We start from the raw sequence: 21,956 nt of genomic DNA, 5'->3' as shown, positions 1-21,956 counted from the left end.
CACCAGAGCGGCTCAGTTGGTGAAGCGTCCAACTCTTGATTTTGACTCAGGTCATGATCTCACAGTGTGTGGGATCGAGCTTCGCGTCAGGCCCCGCACCCACAGTGCGGGGTCCGCTTGGGATTCTCTCTCTTCCTTCTCTCTCTGCCCCTCCCTCTCTATCTCTCTCAAAATCAATAAATAAACATTTAAAAAAATAAAGTATTTTTGTCACTATCATGGGCAAAAAAAAAAAAAAAAAAAAAACCACCAAAAACGGTTTTAAGCCAATTTGTAGTTCCAAGCCAGGTTTTGTCAATAAGACGTCTGCACCTTTGCTGTTCCATGGCAGACACACCATAAAGAAAGCAAGGGGGGGCGGCACCTGGCTGGCTGAGTGGGTGGAGCATGCAACTTCTGATCTCAGGGTTGTAAGTTCAAGCCCCATGTTGGGGGTAGAGATTACTTTAAATCCTTTTTTTTTTTTAAGCGCTTTCTTCCTTGTCACAGCTTATTTGGGGAGAGGGGGCATTTGAGAAGGGGGGGTCCCAATGCGGGACAAGGCCCCGGGCAGTTAAATTGCAGGTATTTTTTATTTCACCCCAGGTTTTGCCAGAGTGCTCTTGCTTGTGCTATGGGAAGATGAAGATATGGGGCCCATGTCTCCCCAGCCAACCCAGGTGGCTGCCTCTGCCTCGAACGTTTCCAAGTGACGTAGAACCCCGCAGGCCCAGAGGCCCCTGCACACTTCCTGTGTGGGGTTGTCACTCGCCTCCCCTCCCAGCCTTGGGTGCCTGCTTCAGAAAATGGTGAGTCTCCCCCTAACAAGGCCCCCTGTATCATCCCGGCATTGGGAACAATGGCCTCAGGGTCCTCACCTGCAGCAGGGGGGTTGAACAAGTCCTCCGGTTTCTTTTTCAGAAGTGCTGAGCCACCAGCCTCCACCATCTTAGGTAGAATTCAGGGTCCATCCGGTGAGAGAATGATGCCATCGGGAAGCCTCTGGAGAGTTCTGGGACTCTGTCTCCTGTCAGGTAAGTAGGATGAAATGAGAAAGGGTCGTATTTCTCCAGGCTGTGGGAAGGCCCACAGCCTCCCTTGGTGATGCCCAGTGGTACCAAGGGAGCCTCATTTACCAGAAGGTATAAGGAACTATTTGTGCTATGTTAGGCTGGGGATCCAAGACGGCAGGCTGACGAACGAGATATGGGACGGACGCATGGGCCACCACTCAGGGAACATTTGGGATCGTAGCTATTGAAAACAAAGAAGTCTCTCTGCCTCCAAGGACAGGCTTGTTCGTCAGTGAACTACCCAGCCTTTAAGAACTAACACAAAAGAGATGAGAAGGGCAGAGAGCTGAACCCGAACCGTGGCGGGGGGGGGGGTGGTACAGCAAGGTTGGTCTCTGAGACAAAACATACCTCATAATTTTCAGTCCTTTTCAGGTGACTAAGAACTTTCGATTAATTGGGTCCTTTTTGAAGCAAGGGAGAATATAGGCAGGTAAACGACCGAGAGCAATTCCACATCTCATAGGAGATAAGATTTAAAAAAAAAAAAAAAAAGTTGCCATTTATTAAGTGCCAGAGACTGGCTAAAGAAAACTTTTTTACATGCATCAACTAATTTAATTCTTAGCTTCATCTTGGAAGGCGAAGGTTACATCCCCTGTTTTGTAGATGAAGAAACTGGTGTGCAGAGATGTTACATAACTTTGTTGAAAACCGCACAGCTAGTCGGTGCTAAAGCTGACCCGGGAAGCCAGGACTGTCTGTCTAGAAGGCCTGTGCCCTGCAAGGCTACGTGATGCAAAATGGTTCACGACGGCTTTAGTTCAGAGGCCTAGAAAATGCTATCAGAGCTGGGGCTCCTATCTCAGAGCCACAGCCATGGTGTCTCTGCTTCCTGCTTCACTGTGAGTTTCTCAGGCTTGAACGCTCACACAAATCACCTGGGATTCTGGAGCTCCTGCTCCAGTAGGACCAGAGTGGGGATCGCCATTCTGCCTTCCGAGGAAGCTCTTGCGTTTATAAGTCTGCTGCCGGTCCCAGGAACACATTTTGGGTGTCAAGGGGCAGGACGTGACTCCTGCAAGGAGAGGTCAGGCATTTTCTTCAAGACTTATAATATAAACGATGCTTTCTGGGGTGGGGGGTGGGGGGGGATGGAAAGAGAGCGAGATGAAGTATCAAAGTCCCGGGCATCCCTAAAGATCTGGCATCACGAAAATGTGCCCAGTCGGCTCTGGGTGGGTGGAGGGGTCTCACTCGATGCTGTTGGTAAAAAAAAAAAAAAAGGGAGGCCCGGGTATACGGAGAACTTAAAGACAACACGAGGGAAGCTGGTCATCATAATGAATCCAGGTTATTGCTGAGTGAGGAGCCCAGTGGAAGTGTGACCAGGCTCTTCAACACACAGGCTCTAACGGAGGAGTAATTGTAGTTTCAAGTATCTCCATCTCTGGCTCGAGCAGAAAACAGATGGAAAAACTGAACCATCAGACAAGTGGGAGCCAGAGACGGAACGAGAATCTCAACGCGCGTACCTAAACAAAAGCTTGTTTTTCTTCCACAGTCCGATTTTCAAAAACGGAGGCTAGGCTGCAAAATTCGTTTGCCATTTCCCTGGTGGCCTGAAAAGGAGTCTCAACTTTTTCTAACTCTTGGTCAAATATTGAGTGTTCATGTTTAACGCTAGATGCTTCTTCGCTTTGTTTCATCCCAATGGACCAGGAACTGGACACTGGTCCGTACCCAGCAGTTCATGTCACTTATCTGGGGTACAGGTATGACTCTGGTCCAGGGGTGGTTCCGACATGGCCAAACTAGACCACATTACTCGTTCTGCTTGGAATTTCAGGCACCCACAACATTGACTAACTCTTTTTTTTTTTTTTTCCTTATTTGTTTTCTAGTTGGCGCTTGGGGGCAGGAAGGTAAGAATATACTTTCTTTCCTTGTTATGCAATCAGCCCAGCAGTCTTTGTTTTTATGAGTGGAGCTTTTGCTAGACCCCACCCCCACCCCCTCACCTCTCCCCCCCCCCCCCCCCCCCTCCCCCCACAGAGCTTCCACAGAGACCTATGAAAGGAGTTTTTACTATCTGGTCAGTCCAGAGGTAGTTACAGCAAGAGGAAAGGAACAGAGATCCCAGGAAAAATGAGTTTTAGGTTTTTTTTTAATTTTTTTAACATTTATTTATTTTTGAGAGACAGAGACAGAGAGAGACAGAGCACAAGCAGGGGAGGGGCAGGGAGAGAGACACACACGCAGAATCCAAAGCAGGCTCCAGGCTCCAAGCTGTCAACACAGAGCCCAACGCGGGGCTCGAACCCACAAACTGTGAGATCATGACCTGAGCTGAAATCAACGTTTTAACCGACTGAGCCACCCAGGCGCCCCAATGGTAACTATTTGAAAGAAAAAACTTGGAACCGTTCAGGTTGAAAGTGCTGAAAGTTTTCATTTGTTTGCACTTCATATTTGATGTGGAATCTTGTAGAGGATAGGAACGTATACACGGGCATGCGGCGAATAAGCCTCTGGGTGCAGGTTTAGAGTCACGTGTCCAAATGCTCTGAATGTGTGTGTGCATGTGCGTTCCTGTGTGCACACGCGTGTGAGCACGCCTGGCCGGGACTTATTTCCCAATCACAGCGGTAGAGTCAGGAATGTCCCAATATCGGAAGCCTTTCTGTTCAATCAGCTCCTCCGAGCTGCATGAAGCAATTTTGGGTTAAAAGGAGGCCACTGCGCCCGTCTACATTCCATGACACTGCCTCTTTTGTAATATTTTTAGAACACTGTCTTTCTTTTTTTCCCATGCAGCATGCTTTAATGTTACCTTATTTCTTTTTAATTTTTCAATGTTTATTTTTGAGAGAGAGAGAGACAGACAGCATGAGCAGGGGAGGGGCAGAGAGAGAGGGAGACACAGCATCCAAGGCAGGCTCCAGGCTCTGAGCCGTCGGCCCAGAGCCCGACGCGGGGCTGGAACTCACGAACCGTGAGATCATGACCTGAGCCAGAGTTGGACGCTTAACGGACTGAGCCACGCAGGCGCCCCTAACGTTACCTTCTTGACAGATGGAGCACGTCGAAAGCACTGACATGCTTCGGGATAACTAATCTCTTCTGCATGCCGTTGCCATTTACAGTTGATTTTCTTTCTCATCGATTTATGTGCAATGCAGAGCTTCATTTTCTTCCCCAGCTTTATTGAGATATAATTGACGTATAGCACAATGTAAGTTTAAGGTGTATGATGTAATGACTTGCTATTGCAAAATGACTACTTAGGATCTATTTTTGTAAATCGCCATCAGTTGTTTAATGTAGGAGGTAGGGCCCAAAACAACTTTTCCTATACAGCCATGAAGAATTTGGAGATCCGCTGTTCTCTTTCTTTCTTTCTTTCTTTCTTTCTTTCTTTCAATCTGGAAAATTACATTTTAATACCATAGAGAATTTTTTTTTTAATGTTTATTTTTGAGAGAGAGACAGAGACGGAGTGTGAGCGGGGGAAGGGCAGAGAGAGAGGGAGACACAGAATCCGAAGCAGGCTCCAGGCTCCATGCTGTCAGCACAGAGCCCGACGCGGGGCTCGAGCTCACGGACTGTGAGATCATGACCTGAGCCGAAGTCGGACGCTTAACCAACTGAGCCATTCAGGTGCTCCAATAGAGAATTTGAAAGATGAATATAAACTTGTCCATAATCATTTCACCAGTCATCAACATGACTGACCTGTTGACGCAGTCCAAGGATGCATTTCTTTTTCCTTTTCTTTTTCTTTTCTTTTTGTTTGAGTAGAGTTGACACACAGTGTTACATTAGTACCAGAAGGCCCTAACCCAGGGGAACAGGGTCTGTTCTTGGTAGCTGATACAAGTGTAGCTAACAATTGCTTATCATTTCCTTTTCAGACAATGACGACCCTTCAGGTAAGAGGATTTTCACTCTACACGACCTCTTTTCAAACGTGAGACAAAAAGGTATTGAGGACAATCATATTAATAATGAGAACTACTAGACGAAAAACAACAATGGTCTACCAGTAGGATCTATCGGGGATGGGCCTGCGTTTGTTGCTAACTGTCATGGATCCCTGAGCATACATTCTGGGAAGTGTGGATAGAAGCCACTGGGAGTTTCTGTATAAATCACAAATTCATTTTTTTATATTTTTTAATGTTTATTTCTTGTTTAAACGTGGTTATTTATTTTATGTGGCTGTTTAAATCCATGGCTTAAAAATGTTCAAAAGGCATTTTAATTTTTTTTTTAATGTTTATTAATTTTTGAGAGAGAGAGGGAGAGACAGTGAACAGGGGAAGAGCAGAGAGAGAGGGAGACAGAATCCAAAGCAGGCTCCAGGCTCCGAGCTGTCAGCACAGAGCCCCACGCGGGGCCCGAACCCACGAACCGTGAGATCCTGACCTGAGCCGAGGTCGGACATTTCACAGACTGAGCCCCCCAGGCGCCCCTCAAAAGGCCTCTCAAATTTAAAAAAAAAAAAATTTTTTTTTAATTAAAAAAAATTGGGGCGCCTGGGTGGCTCAGTCGGTTGAGCGTCCGACTTCAGCTCAGGTCACGATCTTGTGGTCTGTGAGTTCGAGCCCCGCGTCGGGCTCTGGGCCGATGGCCCGGAGCCTGGAGCCTGCTTCTGATTCTGTGTCTCCCTCTCTCTCTGCCCCTCCCCCGTTCATGCTCTGTCTCTCTCTGTCTCAAAAATAAATAAATGTTAAAAAAAAAATTTTTTTTTAATTAAAAATACATTTTTCTGACCTGGTGGTGGATAAGATCCCTTAAAATAGGCAAGTCAGCACACATTTATAAACCGTTCATGATACTACCACCTTACATAATTTTTAAATTCCAAAACACAAATATTCACTGTATAACATACTGCTGAGCAGTAAGATTAGTTTCCCTCTAATATATATACTTTGTATGGATTCTTAATTTGTAGGGCCCTGCAAAGTTATTTAAACTGAACCAATAAAAACTACAAACTAGAGAGGTAAAAGGAGTTGAAATAGAACACTATTCACCTCTGAAACTAGTTTTAGAGTTGGTTTCTCCAGAGAGAATTTGTAAAATTTCTTACGCTAATCTGCATTAAAGTTTCTATTTCAACTCCAGTGTATAAACATATGTCCTATTTTTAAATCAATAGAGGTTACACTTAGCATAAAATAAACCACAGGTTGTCCCCCAGATTTCTTAAGAATGTTTCTGTCAGGCCCACAATAAATAAGAGAAATGAGGCTCGGTGTTTTTGTTTTTGGTTTTGGTTTTGGTTTTGGTTTGGTTTTGGGAAAAGGGGGTAGAAGGAATGGAATCCAAATACCTTTATTTAATCATTGTGTATCTAGGGGCTCCCGGGTGGTTCAGTCAGTTAAGCGTCCGACTTCGGCTCAGGTCATGATCTCATGGGTCGTGGGTTTGAGCCTCGCATCGGGCTCTGTGCTGACAGCTCGGAGCCTGGAGCCTGCTTTGGATTCTGTGTCTCCCTCTGTCTCTGCCCCTCCCCTTCTCATGCTCTGTCTCTGTCTCTCTCTCAAAAATAAACAAACATGAAAAAAAAATGTGTATCTAGAATTAGTTTAGAACTGTAGACTTTTAAGTAGGGCAGATACCCTGAGAGCCAGCAGATAATGTCTATTTATTTTTGAGAGAGAGAGAGAAAGACGGAGCACGAGGCAGGGAGGGGCAGAGAGGGAATCACAGATTCCAAAGCAGGCTCCAGGCTCCCAGCTGCCCGCACAGAGCCCGACATAGGGCTCGAACTCAAGAACCCTGAGATCACGCCCTGAGCCAAAGTCAGGTGCTTAACTGACTGAGCCACCCAGGCGCCCCTTTACATTTCTTTTTCAAACAAACACCAAGCAGAGTGAAATGTCTATTTACTTTTAAATTATTTTACTTATGATTTCTAGTTTATATAACATTTCTAAGAAATAGTTTTGAAAAATTATTTCTAAGTCCAAATAGTATCAACTATCTACGTCATTATACTCAAATCCCAACTATTAGCAGATAGACAAATCTGGAGAATGACTTGTTTACATCCCACATGATCTCAGCCAGAGAGCTGCCTGAGCAACTGGGTCAGAACTCAGTTCTGTTCTCCATTGTAGCAGGACCCCAAGAAGGAAAGGAAGAAAGTAACTAACATTTTTCTTAAGCATCTGCTATGTGCCATTCATTTTCACCCTCATAATCCATTAACCACTCACAAATACCCTGTGAGGTTGGTGTTTTATCTCCATTTCACAGATGAATAAACTGAGGCTCAGAGAAGTTCAATGACTTGCCCTGGGTCACACAGCCTAAAGCAGATCTGAGATTCAAACACGGGGCTTCTGATTCAGTCCAACGCCCTGTCCCTAACAGCCTACTATAGCAGAAAGCCCCCAACAGAGAAAAAGCGGTCTCTGAGCACCTCTCCTCTCTTCCAGCTGCCACATCCAGGCTTCAGCATAACCTAGTGCCGCCCTGTGTCCCGGCCACAAACCTTCCAGAAAACAAAGAGGCGCCCCAGCCCCACCTCCCAGGACAACATGGCCTGCTGTGGGGAATGTGCCTGGGCCCCAAATTATATATACTAGCGGCTCTTCGTTGTCCACACCAATACTGCCTCCCTCTAACAAAAAATAACTGAGAGTTGATTATACTCAGGAGATATTTCAAAACAAAGCCACCTTTTACGGGAGGAACCATTCCCTTAAAAGGAGTGCAGTCCTTTACACAATTTAAAGGCAACAACAGGAAAGTGGTAGAGAATAAGAAAGCTGTTTGATCTCCTATGAGGGATTCTGTTCATCATAAGAGAGAACTTCTGAATGATGAAAAATAGGTAAGCCCAAGGATCAGTGGCTCAGAGATCTCCTGATGACGAGTGAAGGTCTTTATCTCTGAGAAGACCCTTTCGTGTCTAACCAGAATACGGTTCACGCCAATGCAGGAGAATGAGCTTGAAGACTGAGAATTTTTGACCTTTAGGGTTTTAAGACTTCCCGCACTCCCGTGGATCTGGATTTAGAAACGCGTGCCGGTATAACCTCAATCTGATGTATCCGAGCTACGTCTAGGAGCATACTTGGTGCGCCGGGTACACAACTTACCTTCAAGGCTTGGGGCTCACTAAAGGATGGGCCTTCTTTGGCGGTTCTGGAGGGATAGTTTCTAGCCCCACTTGAAAATCTGTGTCTACAACTGAAACTTAAGCCAAGGTTATTTTCTTACTGTGCTTTCTTTTTCTCATGTTCTGGTGAAGAGCCACCTCCACAGACATCTGCCTCCGCACGTAAGTTCAGCTGTCTTTCATGGGTGCCCTCAGGATGCCGGTGGGTGGCTAGAGGAGAAGGAATTGGTCGGGAGAGATTAACCCCAAGAACTCAGGTCCTTCCAGTATCACATTTCCAACTCCCGTTTTGGAAATATTCCCAAAGGGACTTTTTTCTAGACTTTCCTTTACTTCCATCCTCCCCTTTTCTGTCTGTCTTTCTCTCTCTCTCCCAAAAATAAACACTAAAAAAACTACAAAAAAAAAAAAAAAAAGGTTGTCCAGTTCCCCTTTTGCCTTCGGATTCCCTCTTTCACACCCTGTAGCCAGCAGACATCCCCTTTGACAAGAAAACCCAAGGCCTGGGTGACAAATGACCTTCTGTATCAGGTTGGTTCTTTGTGACTAATTTGCCTTTGCCAAAATCTTACTGGTTTCTCCCTCCGATTTCCCTTCTCTCCTCTCCCATTTCCCAGGGTATAAAGTCTCCATTTCTGGAACCACGGTGGTGCTGACATGCCCTGAGGATTTGGGAAGTGAATCAATAAAATGGGAAAGAAATGGTGGCCTCTTGCCCAATGAATATGGAGAACAGCTATTTCTGGATGGTTTTTCAGAAATGGAAGACAGTGGTTATTATGCCTGCTATACAAGCAACTCGCTAGAGAAGAACTATCTCTACCTGAAAGCAAGAGGTAATATAGGACCATTAGAAAGGACCACTTCAAGAGGGTGTTCTCAATTATTTCCCCTAACTCAACTCACAGTCCCCTGGCATCTTTGTGTTTCTCTTACACTCAATCTGAGACTCTTAGGGGCCACACAGTGTCAGCGTTTTCTGAAATCTAGATTAAACACCAATGTGGGGTCATCTGGGTGAACTCAGCATTAGATCTAAAACAACAACTTCCCAAGAGACAGGATTGCATCGTTTGCATTCTATTGAATCCAGAATTATGGCTCATAGATATGGGTTCAGCTGATGCTTTATCCAGAGATAAATTCTTCAGAAAGATTCGCAAAGCCGCTACAAAAAAGTGTCGGGGCACTTGGGTGGCTCAGTCGGTTAAGCGCCCGATTCTTGATTTCGGCTCGTGGCATGATCTCATGGTTTGTGAGATCGAGCCCCAAGTCAGGATCGGCACTGACAGCTCAGAGCCTGCTTGGGATTCTCTCTCTTTCTCTCTCTCTCTCTCTCTCTTTCTCGGCCCCTCCCCCATTCATGCTCCCTCTCTCTCTCTCTCTTTATTAAAAATAAGTAAACACTTATAAATAAATACACGAATAATAAAGCGTCATAAACTAGGGCATAGTAATAACAGCTAACATTTTCTTTTTTTTTTTTTTAATTTTTTTTTAACTTCTTTTTTTATTTATTTTTGAGAGAGGGAGAGACAGAGCATGAACAGGGGAGGGTCAGAGAGAGGGAGACACAGAATCCGAAACAGGCTCCAGGCTCCGAGCTGTCAGCACAGAGCCCGACGCAGGACTTGAACTCACGGACCGCGAGATCATGACCTGAGCCGAAGTCGGCCGCTTAACCCACTGAGCCACCCAGGCGCCCCAACAGCTAACATTTTCTGAGCGCTTGTTAAGCTCCAAGGGCTGTATACCAAACACTTGCCAGGAACTTTTTTTTCATCTAGCCCTCTCAACAACAATACGAGTTAAGTACTATTTTATTCCCATTTTATACAAAAGGAAACAGAGCCTTTGAGAGTTGAAAACACTTCTCACAATCCTCACAGCTAGTAAGTTGCGCGGAGCTGGGACTTGAACCCAGGACTGTCTGACTCCAAGGCCTCTATCCATAACCGTCCCCCTTTGCTTGTTACAAACTTTGGAAGGTCCCGCTCCGGCCACGGCAAGCGTGAGAGTAAGAAAGGGAAAATCGCCTTTATGGGTTCCTTGCTGGGGTCTACTGTTCTGTGTCTTCTTTTCCCGGTGATTTCTCTTCTTCTCCCCCTCCCCCTGTCCCCCACAGTGTGTCAGAACTGCATGGAGGTGGATCTGATGGCAGTGGCCGCGATCATCGTGGCTGATGTCTGTATCACTCTGGGGTTGCTGCTGCTGGTATATTATTGGAGCAAGAATAAAAAGTCCAGTTCCGTGACCATGATGCGAGGACCAGGTGCAGGCGGCAGGCCCAGGGGTAAGACTGCGGGCTTCAGTCGGAAAAGAGTCCCACCAAAGGGAAAGTCCAGCCGGGGTGGCAAGTCCACAGCCAGGTCAAGACAGCTCCTATAGAACATTCACCGTGTGGCCAGCATCCGGACGGAGGGGTTTACATCTCAGATCACTTCTCTTTCCCGTCCTAGAAAAGTACAAAAAGCTTATTAACGGGATGGCTTCCCCAAATGCCTGAGTGTTCTGGAGTAACCAGATTCCCCTCCCAGTCTGTGGGGACAGAGACTTTGGGATACTGGCGCCCGCCTTCTCCTTTCTCTTACCCGTAGGAAAGGAAACATGAAAGGACTTTGAGCTGAGGAAAGTCATAAAATGATAGAGAGTGTGGGGGTCGTTAGAGATGGGATGAAAGGAAGCAAGAGAAAGAACGGCCAAGATGGAAAAAGAGGAGACAGAGACGAGAGAACAGATCTGGGTCTCGTTGTCACGAGATGGGTGTTCCCTCTAGAAACTAATCCTTCCCCCACCCCCTCCCCTGCAGGACAAAACAAGGAGAAACCACCACCTGTGCCCAATCCAGACTACGAGGTAACAAGGGACGGGGTGGGGGGAGCTTTCTAGGGGAGAAGGGGACAGGTGGGACCGTCTATCTTGCCCTCCAGACCCTTCGAAGCCCCTCACTCAGAGCTCCAGGACAACCCGCCTTGTGCCCGCCTGTGCCTCCTTCGTGATGGAGCAGGGCCATTTCCAAGGCCGTGTGGCTTCTACAACCATGGCCTGGGGAGGGAAACAGCGCTCCTATTTCTGTGGCTGATTCGTTAGCACGGGGGAGACCACACCCGCACGTTCTAACGTGACACGTTCGGGACTGATGTCCCACCTGCGCGCACCGGTACCGTCACACCCGTTGTTGAAATATCAAAGTACTTCGCTGGTCAACAGCCCCAAGCTTCCTGCCCACCCTGCCCCAACCCACGTACCGCCAGACCTCGCAGCCTCTCCCCCACCAGACTGCCTCCCGATCAGACAGCTAGAGAATTAATGTCTGGCGCGGCAGACCCCCAGCAGGACCGCTCTGACCGGTGGGTGGGTGTGCGCACCACCAATTGCTAAATATTTGGAATAGCACACCTGGGCAAGCTCGACAAATATTTATTTATCGAGCAGCAGCCAAGCATGTGCTATATTCGCTGTCGTATGCGTGAGTGACTTCACTGAATTCCGACAAATGCCCTGAGAGGTGGGTCTTTAGAGTCCCATTTTCGAGATGGGAAAGCTGAGGTTTACGGAAGGCGGCAAGTCTGTTACGAGTGGGTGCCTGGTCCAGGTGAGAACTTGAGCCTGCCTCCTGACTCCTAGGCCAGGAGTCTTTCCGTTGCACTAAAGCTAGATCTTCAGGGGCCCTTCTTTCTGAGGAACTACCTCCTGCCACCCTGCTGACTACCACCTCTCTATTCCACCCCCAGCCCATCCGGAAAGGCCAGCAGGATCTGTATTCTGGCCTGAATCAGAGAGGCATCTGACGGCTCTTGAGGACGCTGCCTCCCACAGGCCCAGGTCTGGCTTCTTCGGGGCCTGCTGTTCCCTGTACCCTGAGTAAATCTTGGATCCCAGAAGAGAACGGCTCCTCTGCCTTCTGGAGAGCTCACACCCTGCAGCCTTCTCGCCAGCTCCTTCCATCCTGCCTTCTCTGTTGGCGCTCAGTCCTAGAATAGCACAGGCACTATTCACTATCGTGAAACATCATGGCTACCCCCCCCCCCACCTGGACGGCCCCTTGTCTGGGTATTTATTTCTGTTATTCCCACCCCCACCATCACCAGTTCCTTCCCACCCTGCAGGAGAGCCCCCTTCTCCCTTCACTTCCCCCCTTTCCTGCACAGAAGTTGCCCCCATCCCTAACTATTTCATCTACCTTTCCATTTTCCCAGCTCTGTCTTCGGTGACCCTTTGTGGGGATGGACCGGGTAACTTTGGCAGAGGTCCTGCCCCGTTCGCAGACCCTGGCCCCGAACCAGCCCTCTGGGCCCTCCCCCACGTCTTCCCCGAAGGCCCCTGGATGGTCATTTGCATCTGCGTGAATGTGCTAGGCTCCCTGTCAGCTGAGAGAGAAAAGAAATAAAGTCTATTTGGCTGAAAGGGTTTCCGTCCCTTTTTTCTGGGAGGCCCTCCGAGGCTGCCTTGTTTCCTCAGGTCCTCCCTCCCTTTGACTAAATTCCCAGCTATGATCTCAAATGCATGCGGGTGGGGGCATCATCTGACCCTGTCTTTGGAGAGGGCGTTAGGGAAGAAATAAACAAGAGAACAGGAAAGAAGGGAAAAGATAGTCCCCTGACTAACTTCTCTTGGAGAAAAACATCAAGGATGGCAGAGAGTGGCTGATGGGCCCCGATTGGAGTGGCCAGTTCAGAAAACGGAGGGACAGAAGCATCAGCCTTCAAAGGCAGGAGAAAGCGGCGGATGGGCAGCGTGAGGTGTAAGGGGCTGGGGACCCCGATTTCCACAAGCTGCCTGGGAGAGGAAGCCAGGGCTGAGCCCGGCCCACGGGGAAGGATGTGCTGTGGAGCAAGCAGGCACCCCTCCCTTCACCTTTTGAGCCAGCAGCCAGAAGGCAGCTGCTGTGGTTTGTCTCAGCAGGATGTGGGCTGGGGGGCCCAGTGGGAGGCCTCGCCCTGACCCAGCGCCCAGAGCTCCGTCTACACCCGGCGGAGGCTGGAGCTGTGACAAGCCCCAGCGGGCCCCCTTCTCCCTCTCTGCGCTCAGAAACCTCCCTGCTCACCACAGGGCTATTTCTGCGTGTGGCCGTGACCGAAAAGGCCATTCGCGGTTAGCAGCCTGCCACATGGCGTGCACACTCAGCCTCGGCCGGCTTGTTGGGACCGTGTTATGTGTCGGTCCCTGTTAAAGCGACGGTTCTTTGCCTCTGCACACTCAACATGCAGGCTCACCAGGAGACTCTGTGATGCTGACCATGCCTAGCTGCTGATCAGCAACCTGGCCCTTCTGTCCCTTGATGACGGACACAGGGAGGTATGGCTTGGGGTGATCCAAGCGATAGTAGCCCATGTCTGGTGAACGTTGACTATGCTCTAGAAATCGCCCTCAGCGCCTTCCACGCGTAATCTCATTTTTAACCCTTTCGACAACCCAACGAGGCAGATAAGACAGAGGTTGCCCTGATGGGGTCAGGGGACTCGGAGAGGTTATTTACTGAAGTTGCACGGCTGGTGAGGGACAGCGCTGGAATCAGCAGCCGGGACTGTCCAACTCCAACTCTCTGAGCACCTCCGTGTGCCGGCTGTGACCATACAAAAGTGCTCGCCATTTTCCCGGCTTAAAAGCTCTGTATTTAATCCTTTAGGTACTTCTTCAGCGACTGCTTTTCTCACCACTCGTGTGGCAGACCAGCACTGTGCTGAGCGCTAAGGGGGTGCAAACAAACAGTTTTTGCCTTCAAGGAGCTTGCGATTATAGAAGGGTGGCCAAGAATGCAGAAGGTTGAACACCAACAGAAAAACAAATGAGATTAAGCGGCCATGAGGGCTGCGGACAGTGTTCCCGGGAGAAGCCGGGAGAGCTGCCGTGGTAGGGAGAGAGCAACACAGAGAAGAGACCTCGCCTGGGCCTTGAAGGGAAGGATGGGTAGAGCTTGAAGACAGAGCAGAAGGCACTCCACTCACTGACGATGAAACAGGTAACCTGGTAAGTAAGCTGTTAGCTATTAAATACGTTGAACTTATATAGTGAAAAACCTTTCCACAGGGGCACCTGGGTGGCTAAATCAGTTGAGCATCCAACTCTTGATTTCGGCTCAGCTCATGATCTCATGATTATGAGATCGAGCCCCACTTCAGGCTCCATGCCAAGCATGGAGCCTGCTTGAGATTCTTTCTCTCTCTCCCTCTCTCTCTGCCCCTCCCTGGCTCATGATGTGTGTGTGTGTGTGTGTGTGTGTGTGCCTCAAAACAAACAAACATTAAAAAAAGAAAAAAAAAAAAACTCTCCACAAAGAAAACTCCAGACCAAGAAGACTTCATAGTGAAATCTACCAAACATTGAAGGAAAAAATAATACCAATTCTATACAAACTCTTCCAGAAAATTGAAGAGGGAATACTTACGGCTCACTCTATGGAGACCAAACTCATCCATGTTAATTTTATGTGTCAACCTGTCTCAGATATTTGGTCAAACAGACCTGGATATTGTGGTGAAGGTATATGGGGGGATTTATATTTAAATCAGCAGATTCTGAGTAAAGCTGGTTATCCTTCATAGTGTGGGTGGGTGAGCCTCATCCAATCAGTTGAAGGTCTTACAGAAAAAGCAGACTGAGGTCCCCTGAGGAAGAGAGAAGTTGTCATCTCCAGACTGCCTTTGGACTCAAGCTGCAACATCAACTCTTCCCTGGGTCCCCAGCCTCCTGGTTTACTGCCAGCTTTGGACTTGCCAACCTTCGCAATCAAATGAGCCAGTTCCTTAAAATAAATCCCCCTCTCTGTCTCTTCTCTCTTCCCTCTGTTCCTTTTCTCTATTCCATCTCCTACATACACATCCTGTTGGTTCTGTTTCTCTGGAGAAATTTAATGCCAAATGCTGATATCAAAACCAGGCAAAGACACTACAAGAAAAACAAAAAAAGCCAGCAGACCAATATCCCCTTTGAATAGATGCAAGAATTATTCACTAAGTTTTAACAAATTTAATCTAATAATATATAAAAAGAAGAGGGGAGCCTGGCTGGCTCAGTTGGTAGAGCATGCGACTCTTGATCTCGGGGTCACGAGCTTGAGCCCCATGCTGGATGTAGAGATTACTAAAAAATAAAATACATAAATTCAAAAAATCAACCAACCAACCTATGGCCAATATCATACTTAATGATGAAAGACAATGTTTCCCCCTAAAATCACACATAAGGCAAGAATGTCCTCACTCCGTGTCTATTCAACATGGTACTTGAGGTAGCCAACGCAATAGGCCAAGAAACAGAAGTAAAATACATCCAGTTTAGAAATTGAATAGTTAAACGGTCCTTATTCATAAACACCACGATCATCTGTGTGGAAATTCTGATGAACTTTACAAAAAAAAAAAAAAAAGAAGTTACTAGAATTAATACGTGATCTTAGGAAGTTTTCAGGGTACAGGATCAGTATACGAAAACAACTGTATTTCTAGATTCTATCGGTGAACAATTGGAAATTGAGATTTTAAAAGTGCCATATACAATAGCGTCAAAAAATATAAAATACTTAGGGGGTAAATCTGACAAAAGACGTGTTTGTGTATTGGAAGAGTCAGTATCATTAAGAAGTCAATTCTCCCCAAGTTGATCTGTAAATTCAACATGATCCAGATCAAAACCCCAGCAGGTGTTCTGTAGTAACTGAGAAGGTAATTCACATGGGACTACAGAGGACCTAGAATAGCCAGATTACTTTCTTTCAAAGTTGCATCTCAGAGGTGGCTCAGTGGGTTAAGGGTCGAACTTTGGCTCAGGTCATAGTCTCATGGTTCATGAGTTTGAGCTCCACGTGGGGCTCCACACGGACAGTGCAGATCCTGTTTGGGATTCTCTGTCTCTCTCTGCCCCTCTCCTACTTGTTCCCACGTGCAAAGTAAATAAGTAAACTTAAAAAAAAAAGTTGCATCTCAGCCATTCCACTCTTGAGTATTTGTCCAACAGGAATAGAAGCGTATGAGGGGTGCCTGGGTGGCTCAGTCGGTTAAGCGTCTGACTTTGGCTCAGGTCATGATCTCATAATTTGTGGGTCTGAGCCCCACATCGGGCTCTGTGCTGACAGCTCAGAGCCTGGAGCCTGCTTCAGATTCTCCCTCTCTCTCTATCCCTCCCCCATTCACTTTGTCTCTCTCTCATTCTCTCTCTCTCTCTCAGAAATAAATGAACATTAAATTTTTTTAAAAAGGAAATAAAATCATATAGACCACACAATAACTTCTATGGTGACTGGTCATCGTAGCTTTATTTGTAATAGCCCAAACCAGGAAATAACCCAAAAGACTATCAGCAAGTGAATGGATGAACAGGCTGTGGTATATCCATACAATGGAATACTACTGGACAGTAAAAAGCAGTAAACTATTGATTGATGCACCAAGATGTATGAATTTCAAAATAATTATGCTCAAGTGTAAGAAGCCAGACCAAAAAAGGGTACATGTTACACTATTACACTCCTATATAAATCTCAAAAAACAAAAACTAATCTATAATGACAGAAAGCAGATCAGCGGTTGCCTGGAGGGTGGAGGGATAAGGAGAGAAAGGAGGGAGGGATTGCATGCAAAGGGGCACAAGGAAACTGTTCACGTTGTTGGATATGTTCATTACCTCACCTGTGGTGTTGTATCACAAGTGCATACATATGTCAAAATATCAAACTTTACGCTTTAAATACATGCAGGTTTTTCATGTCGGTTTACCTCAGTAAAGCTATTTTTTCAAAGCACCAAAAAGAGAACCAAAGGGACACAAGTTTCCAGGAGGGCTCAGGTGGAGGGCAGGTTTGTCAACCGTGGCTTCACACTGAAATCACCTTAAGCCGTTTTTAAAGTCCTGATGCCTTAGCCCAAGATAATCAGAATCTTTGGAGATTCCAAAGTGCAGAGGAGTCCCAAGCGCACCCAATGTTGAGGACTGGAGAGAGGTATAGGGGGATGTAAGAGCATACGAGGAATACAAGAGAAGTGTGCAGGGCATGGGAAGGGTACAAGCCTTGGTGCTGTAGAAGCCATGGTTAAGTTGCCCAAGGCGGAGGGAACCCAATGTGAAAGCAGGAGGCAGGTTTCAGAGGACTACGGTAGTAGGGATAGAAAGGGTAGAAATAAACTGTAACCATGATCCAAGCATGTGTAAATTACAAGTTCACAAGTTCAATGTGTAAATTACAAGTTCATTCTGTCGCTAACTTCTGTCGCTAACAGAATTAACATCCGCGTATAGCTCGAGAAGATAGTGGGCAGAATCATACAGATCCCTGGCTGTGTGGTTGTTAATTCTTTCCTCCTTTGGAAACCCTGGTCTGGGGAACTCCCACTCTTATTAAATTGTCCTGAAGTCCTTCCAATTACTCTAACTCAGAGAACAAAAGGGAAGGGTTGCCCTTATGGTGGACAGGAATGAGCATAAGGGCCTCAAAAGAGTCAGTGGCCTCAGCTCTTCCTCTAGAGACTCTCTGTACTGGAGGTGCTTCAGAATCACCTGGGGGCCACGTTCCGAGAGGGGGGCCCGAGTGTCTATTTTTTTTTTTTTTTACATTTATTTATTTTTGAAAGACAGAGTGAGACAAAGTGAGAGTGGGGAAGAGGCAGAGAGAGAGGAAGATGCAGGATCGGAAGCAGGCTCCAGGCTCCGAGCTGTCAGCACAGAGCCTGACGCCGGGCTCGAACCGACAGACCGTGAGACCATGACCTGAGTCGAAGTCGGACGCTCAACCGACGGAGCCACCCAGGCGCCCCATCGAGCGTCTATACTTTTAATAAATCTCTCAGGCTCCCAAGGTTTCAGAATCTCTCAGGCTCACCACTAACCACTAGCTGAAGATGACATGTATTGAAAACGTCCCTGGCCCCTGTCCGCTCTCAAATTCCAGCTTTCCGGGTGGTTGAAGAGGAATAACGCATTTGGATTGCTGATGAGCTTCTGATGTTACTTTGTGATGCAGAAGGCAGGGGTGGGACGGGGACAGGTTCTGAGAAGAGGAAGGTGAATGGTATCTTCTATACAGGAGGAAAGAAAGGGTCCTGAGCAGACCTACGTAGAAACCTCCTCGCAGCCAGTGGCTACCACTCCACAGGGGCCATAAAGCCAGGGCCAGCCCCTTGGCAGAAGTGGGACTTTGCCACACACGCCCTCCACATCTTGATAAGAAACGGTCTCCTGGGCCCTTGATGTTCCCACGTCCTCTGCTTACGATGTCATGGAAACTTCTGTGTGGCTGGGTCTCTAAACATAGCAGCCCGCCCTCGGCTGTGGTGAGAAAGCCAAAGCCTTTAAGGGGTTGCACTAGGGGGCCGGAGGCAACAAGTAGCCGAGGCAGTGTGATGGAGCCCTGCACCCAGGGAGCCCACCGGGCAGCAAGCACCAGTGGGCCAGATGGGGGTGGGAGAGTGCCCGTCACACGGTCCATCTGGGGCAGAGGAATGGAAGCAGTGAAGGACACAGGTGGCCAGGGAGGGCAAGGGCCCATCTGAGGCAGGACAACTCCCGTGCCTTGCCCGGCAGTCTTGAAAAGTCCAGGCACCTGCTGAGGGAGAGAAGACATCTTTATTGGCTGAACAAGGAAAGGAGGTGCAGTCGATGTAGCTGATACTCCTATAAGCCACCGGTCTCCGGTTCACTTCTTCCGAGGCCAGTTTTCACCAAGATGACTGTACTGAGCATCATTCCGATCTCGCAGGGGCTAGGAGGTGAGAAGGGGGAACAGTGAGGCAGGCAGAGTCAGGATTCTCCCAGAGAGGACCCCAGCAGACCCCAGAGATGAGAACTCCTGCCTGAGTTTTCCAGCCCCCACATCCGCTCTGATGAGTTCCCCACCAGGACCCTTCATCCATTCACCTCCATTCATGTCCCCTCCCGTGCCCCCCACCCCCCATTCATGGCTCCTCCCCCTCAGGGCTCACCTGATAGAGCTGGTCATTTCCCAGGAGAGCTTGAGTGTCAGCGGCTAGAAGAACCAGGGAAAAAGAGTCATCAGGGGCCTAGGAGGATGGGACAGTGAAACCCCACGCACCCTGCAGGACGACCGCAGCTGGTGGCATCCTCAGAAGTCCGCGTGAGCGAGATGGGCACAGGTCTTCCCAGAACCAGGTTTAGGAGTCACTGGGAGATTGCAAGAGCGGCTCCCAGGTGAGACACAACCCACTGCCAGCCCCATGCTTCGCAGGGGCACACTCACACCCACGACATAAGCGTGCACACACGCACACACACTTTGTCCCGTCCACTTACCCTTAGAGAGCCTTCCGGTCTCATATCCCGCAAAGCAATAGACCCCCAAAGCGAGGAGAAGAGTGGCGAATATGTCCGTGATGATGATGCCGGCCAGGGTGCCTGAGTCCAGTTCCACACAGTTCTGACACACTGAGGGGGAAGGGGAGCCTTCAAGACCAGGGAAGCATCTCTGCCTCCCTAGGGCGGCCCCGGGATCTCTCACACCAAGACCCAAACGTCAGTAAGACCCTTGGAGAAAGGCCTGCTGATGCCCTGGCTACATCCACCTGTGCCCTTTATCCCCAGAAATCCCTGAGAAGAGCCAAGAAGTAATGTCAGCTTTGTAGGAATGTAAACAAGGCGGTGGGCCAAACCTTTCTCCCGACGAAACTTCTGCTCGAGTCACAAGCCCCTACTGTTTTGTTTTGTTTTGTTTTTCCACCAGCTAAGCTCTTTCTCACTCCGAGGGCTCCAAAGCCTGGCTTATACCATTACAAGAGTGACCCCAGTTTGTTTGGAGAACAGATTGGTCCACTATAGTCCCCTCTGGCTCTGAAGTTCTCATAGCCAGAGGTCCCACCCATTTCAACCCCAAGGGTCCAGAAGGCACATACTTCGATAATATACTTGCGTGTAAGGTATCTTGTCTTGTTCGTCTGGCCTCTTGCACGTATACACTCCTCGTGGGTCCAGGATGCGTTTTCCCAGGTCCAGATTTGTATCGTTGCGAAATAGCGTTCCCATCGTTCCCTCCATCCATATGATGCTAGTGTTACAACTCAGCAACACCTTGTCCTCCAGTTCCTCCACGGATATCTTGTAGGGACTCACTTGGGTGGGTGGGGGGGGGGGTGGAAATACCATGATTCGAGTCAGCTGTTTGATCTCCAGCAGATGCCTGATTCTGCTGAGGCTTATACTTAAAAAGGACCACTTTCGGGGCACCTGGGTGGTTCAGCTGGTTGAGCCTTTGATTTTGGCTCAGGTCATGATCGCGCAGTTCGGGAGTTCGAGCTCTGCCTGGCTCTCTGCTGTCCGCGCAGAGCCTGCTTCAGACCCTCTGTCCACCGCCCCCACACCTCCCCCAGTCACACTCTCTCAAAAATAGATAAACATTAAAAATAAATAAATAAAAGGAAGTCGGAGGGGAGCGTAGGCTGCGGAAGCATCCGAGAAACATGAAAGGCAGAAGAGCGTTCCTCAGCTGAAGATGTCTACATTTGTTCCCCAACAAAACTTCTAGAATTACAAGGAACAAATAGGGGACAAGTAGAAGTCCACCTGGGGGAGGGGAGAAGCTAGTAGAATTACCAGCCCAGTGATCCAGAAGGAGACCCAGGGCAAATGCCATGTAAAGATTTTTAGGTTTTCTACCCTTGCTGAGGGGGAGGGGAACAGAAAAACAGTTTTATCAAATTCATTCGTGGGGCTCCATGCAAGTCAAGTCTTGTAGGGAGTTTAGAGGCTGGAGGCGTATGTACAGTGTCTTTCTAGATCCCCTGAATTGCTTTGACTGAGAGCATGTCCACAGCCCACAGAGGCCCTAGAATCTGTATCTCCAATCCCCGGGGAAAGTGGAATCCAGATTTTTCCCTGAACTTCATATTCAGGTACCCGTTTGAATACAAGAGCATCCTCAAGAAAATCCCCCAAAAGAGCTGTTTCTCATGCCTCTCAAGCAGGCCAGGATGATACATGCGTGTACACTCGCTCAGGGAGATACAGGCACGTCAGATGCTTCACATCCTACAGTCAGTCGTGTCTCCCACGGGGAACCTGTTTCCAGTGGAAATCCTGGATGTCCCAAAGCGTTAGTCCCAGTTTGCCTGAGGCTGAGACGGTTTCTGGAACAAGGGACTATCGGTTTTAAAACCAGGCAAACAGCAAAATGAAGAAATCAGGAGACTATAGATGCTGGAGAGGATGTGGAGAAACAGGAACCCTCTTGCACTGTTGGTGGGAATGCAAATTGGTGCAGCCGCTCTGGAAAGCAGTGTGGAGGTTCCTCAGAAAATTAAAAATAGACCTACCCTATGACCCAGCAATAGCACTGCTAGGAATTTATCCAAGGGATACAGGAGTACTGATGCATAGGGGCACCTGTACCCCAATGTTTATAGCGGCACTCTCAACAATAGCCAAATTATGGAAAGAGCCTAAATGTCCATCAACTGATGAATGGATAAAGAAATTGTGGTTTATATACACAATGGAATACTACGTGGCAATGAGAAAAAATGAAATATGGCCTTTTGTAGCAACATGGATGGAACTGGAGAGTGTGATGCTAAGTGAAATAAGCCATACAGAGAAAGACAGATACCATATGGTTTCACTCTTACGTGGATCCTGAGAAACATAACAGAAACCCATGGGGGAGGGGAAGGAAAGAAGAAAAAAAAAAAAAAAAAAAAGAGGTTAGAGTGGGAGAGAGCCAAAGCATAAGAGACGTTAAAAACTGAGAACAAACTGAGGGTCGATGGGGGGTGGGAGGGAGGGCAGGGTGGGTGATGGGTATTGAGGAGGGCACCTTTTGGGATGAGCACTGGGTGTTGTATGGAAACCAATTTGACAGTAAATTTCATATATTAAAAAAAAAAAAA

The 21,956-nt window shown here is 47.9% G+C and overlaps 2 protein-coding genes across 2 annotated transcripts in view; one reads left to right on the top strand and one right to left on the bottom strand.

Moving 5' to 3' along the window:
* Positions 1-701: 701 nt before the first annotated feature.
* Positions 702-12,548, top strand: LOC125909427 (T-cell surface glycoprotein CD3 epsilon chain). Its single transcript, XM_049612623.1, has 9 exons — positions 702-788; positions 901-1,013; positions 2,897-2,917; positions 4,907-4,924; positions 8,263-8,292; positions 8,748-8,966; positions 10,256-10,423; positions 10,940-10,986; positions 11,865-12,548. Exons 2-9 carry the CDS (start codon positions 962-964, stop codon positions 11,919-11,921), a joined length of 612 nt encoding a protein of 203 aa, XP_049468580.1. The 5' UTR covers positions 702-788; positions 901-961; the 3' UTR covers positions 11,922-12,548.
* A 6,180-nt stretch (positions 12,549-18,728) lies between these two features.
* The window catches only part of LOC125909406 (T-cell surface glycoprotein CD3 delta chain), a 4,005-nt gene continuing 777 nt past the window's right edge, over positions 18,729-21,956 (bottom strand). The window contains exons 2-5 of the mRNA XM_049612588.1: positions 19,968-20,183; positions 19,372-19,503; positions 19,044-19,087; positions 18,729-18,823 (exon numbers count right to left, since the gene is read on the bottom strand). Coding sequence (XP_049468545.1) covers positions 18,758-18,823; positions 19,044-19,087; positions 19,372-19,503; positions 19,968-20,183 — 458 coding nt within the window. The 3' untranslated portion in view covers positions 18,729-18,757. The remainder of the gene's footprint in view (positions 18,824-19,043; positions 19,088-19,371; positions 19,504-19,967; positions 20,184-21,956) is intronic.

This window comes from Panthera uncia, chromosome D1, assembly GCF_023721935.1.
Source record: "Panthera uncia isolate 11264 chromosome D1, Puncia_PCG_1.0, whole genome shotgun sequence".
NCBI classification, from domain to species: domain Eukaryota; kingdom Metazoa; phylum Chordata; class Mammalia; order Carnivora; family Felidae; genus Panthera; species Panthera uncia.
Note: the sequence above shows the minus strand (reverse complement) of the source record. Positions and strands in the feature narration are given on the sequence as shown.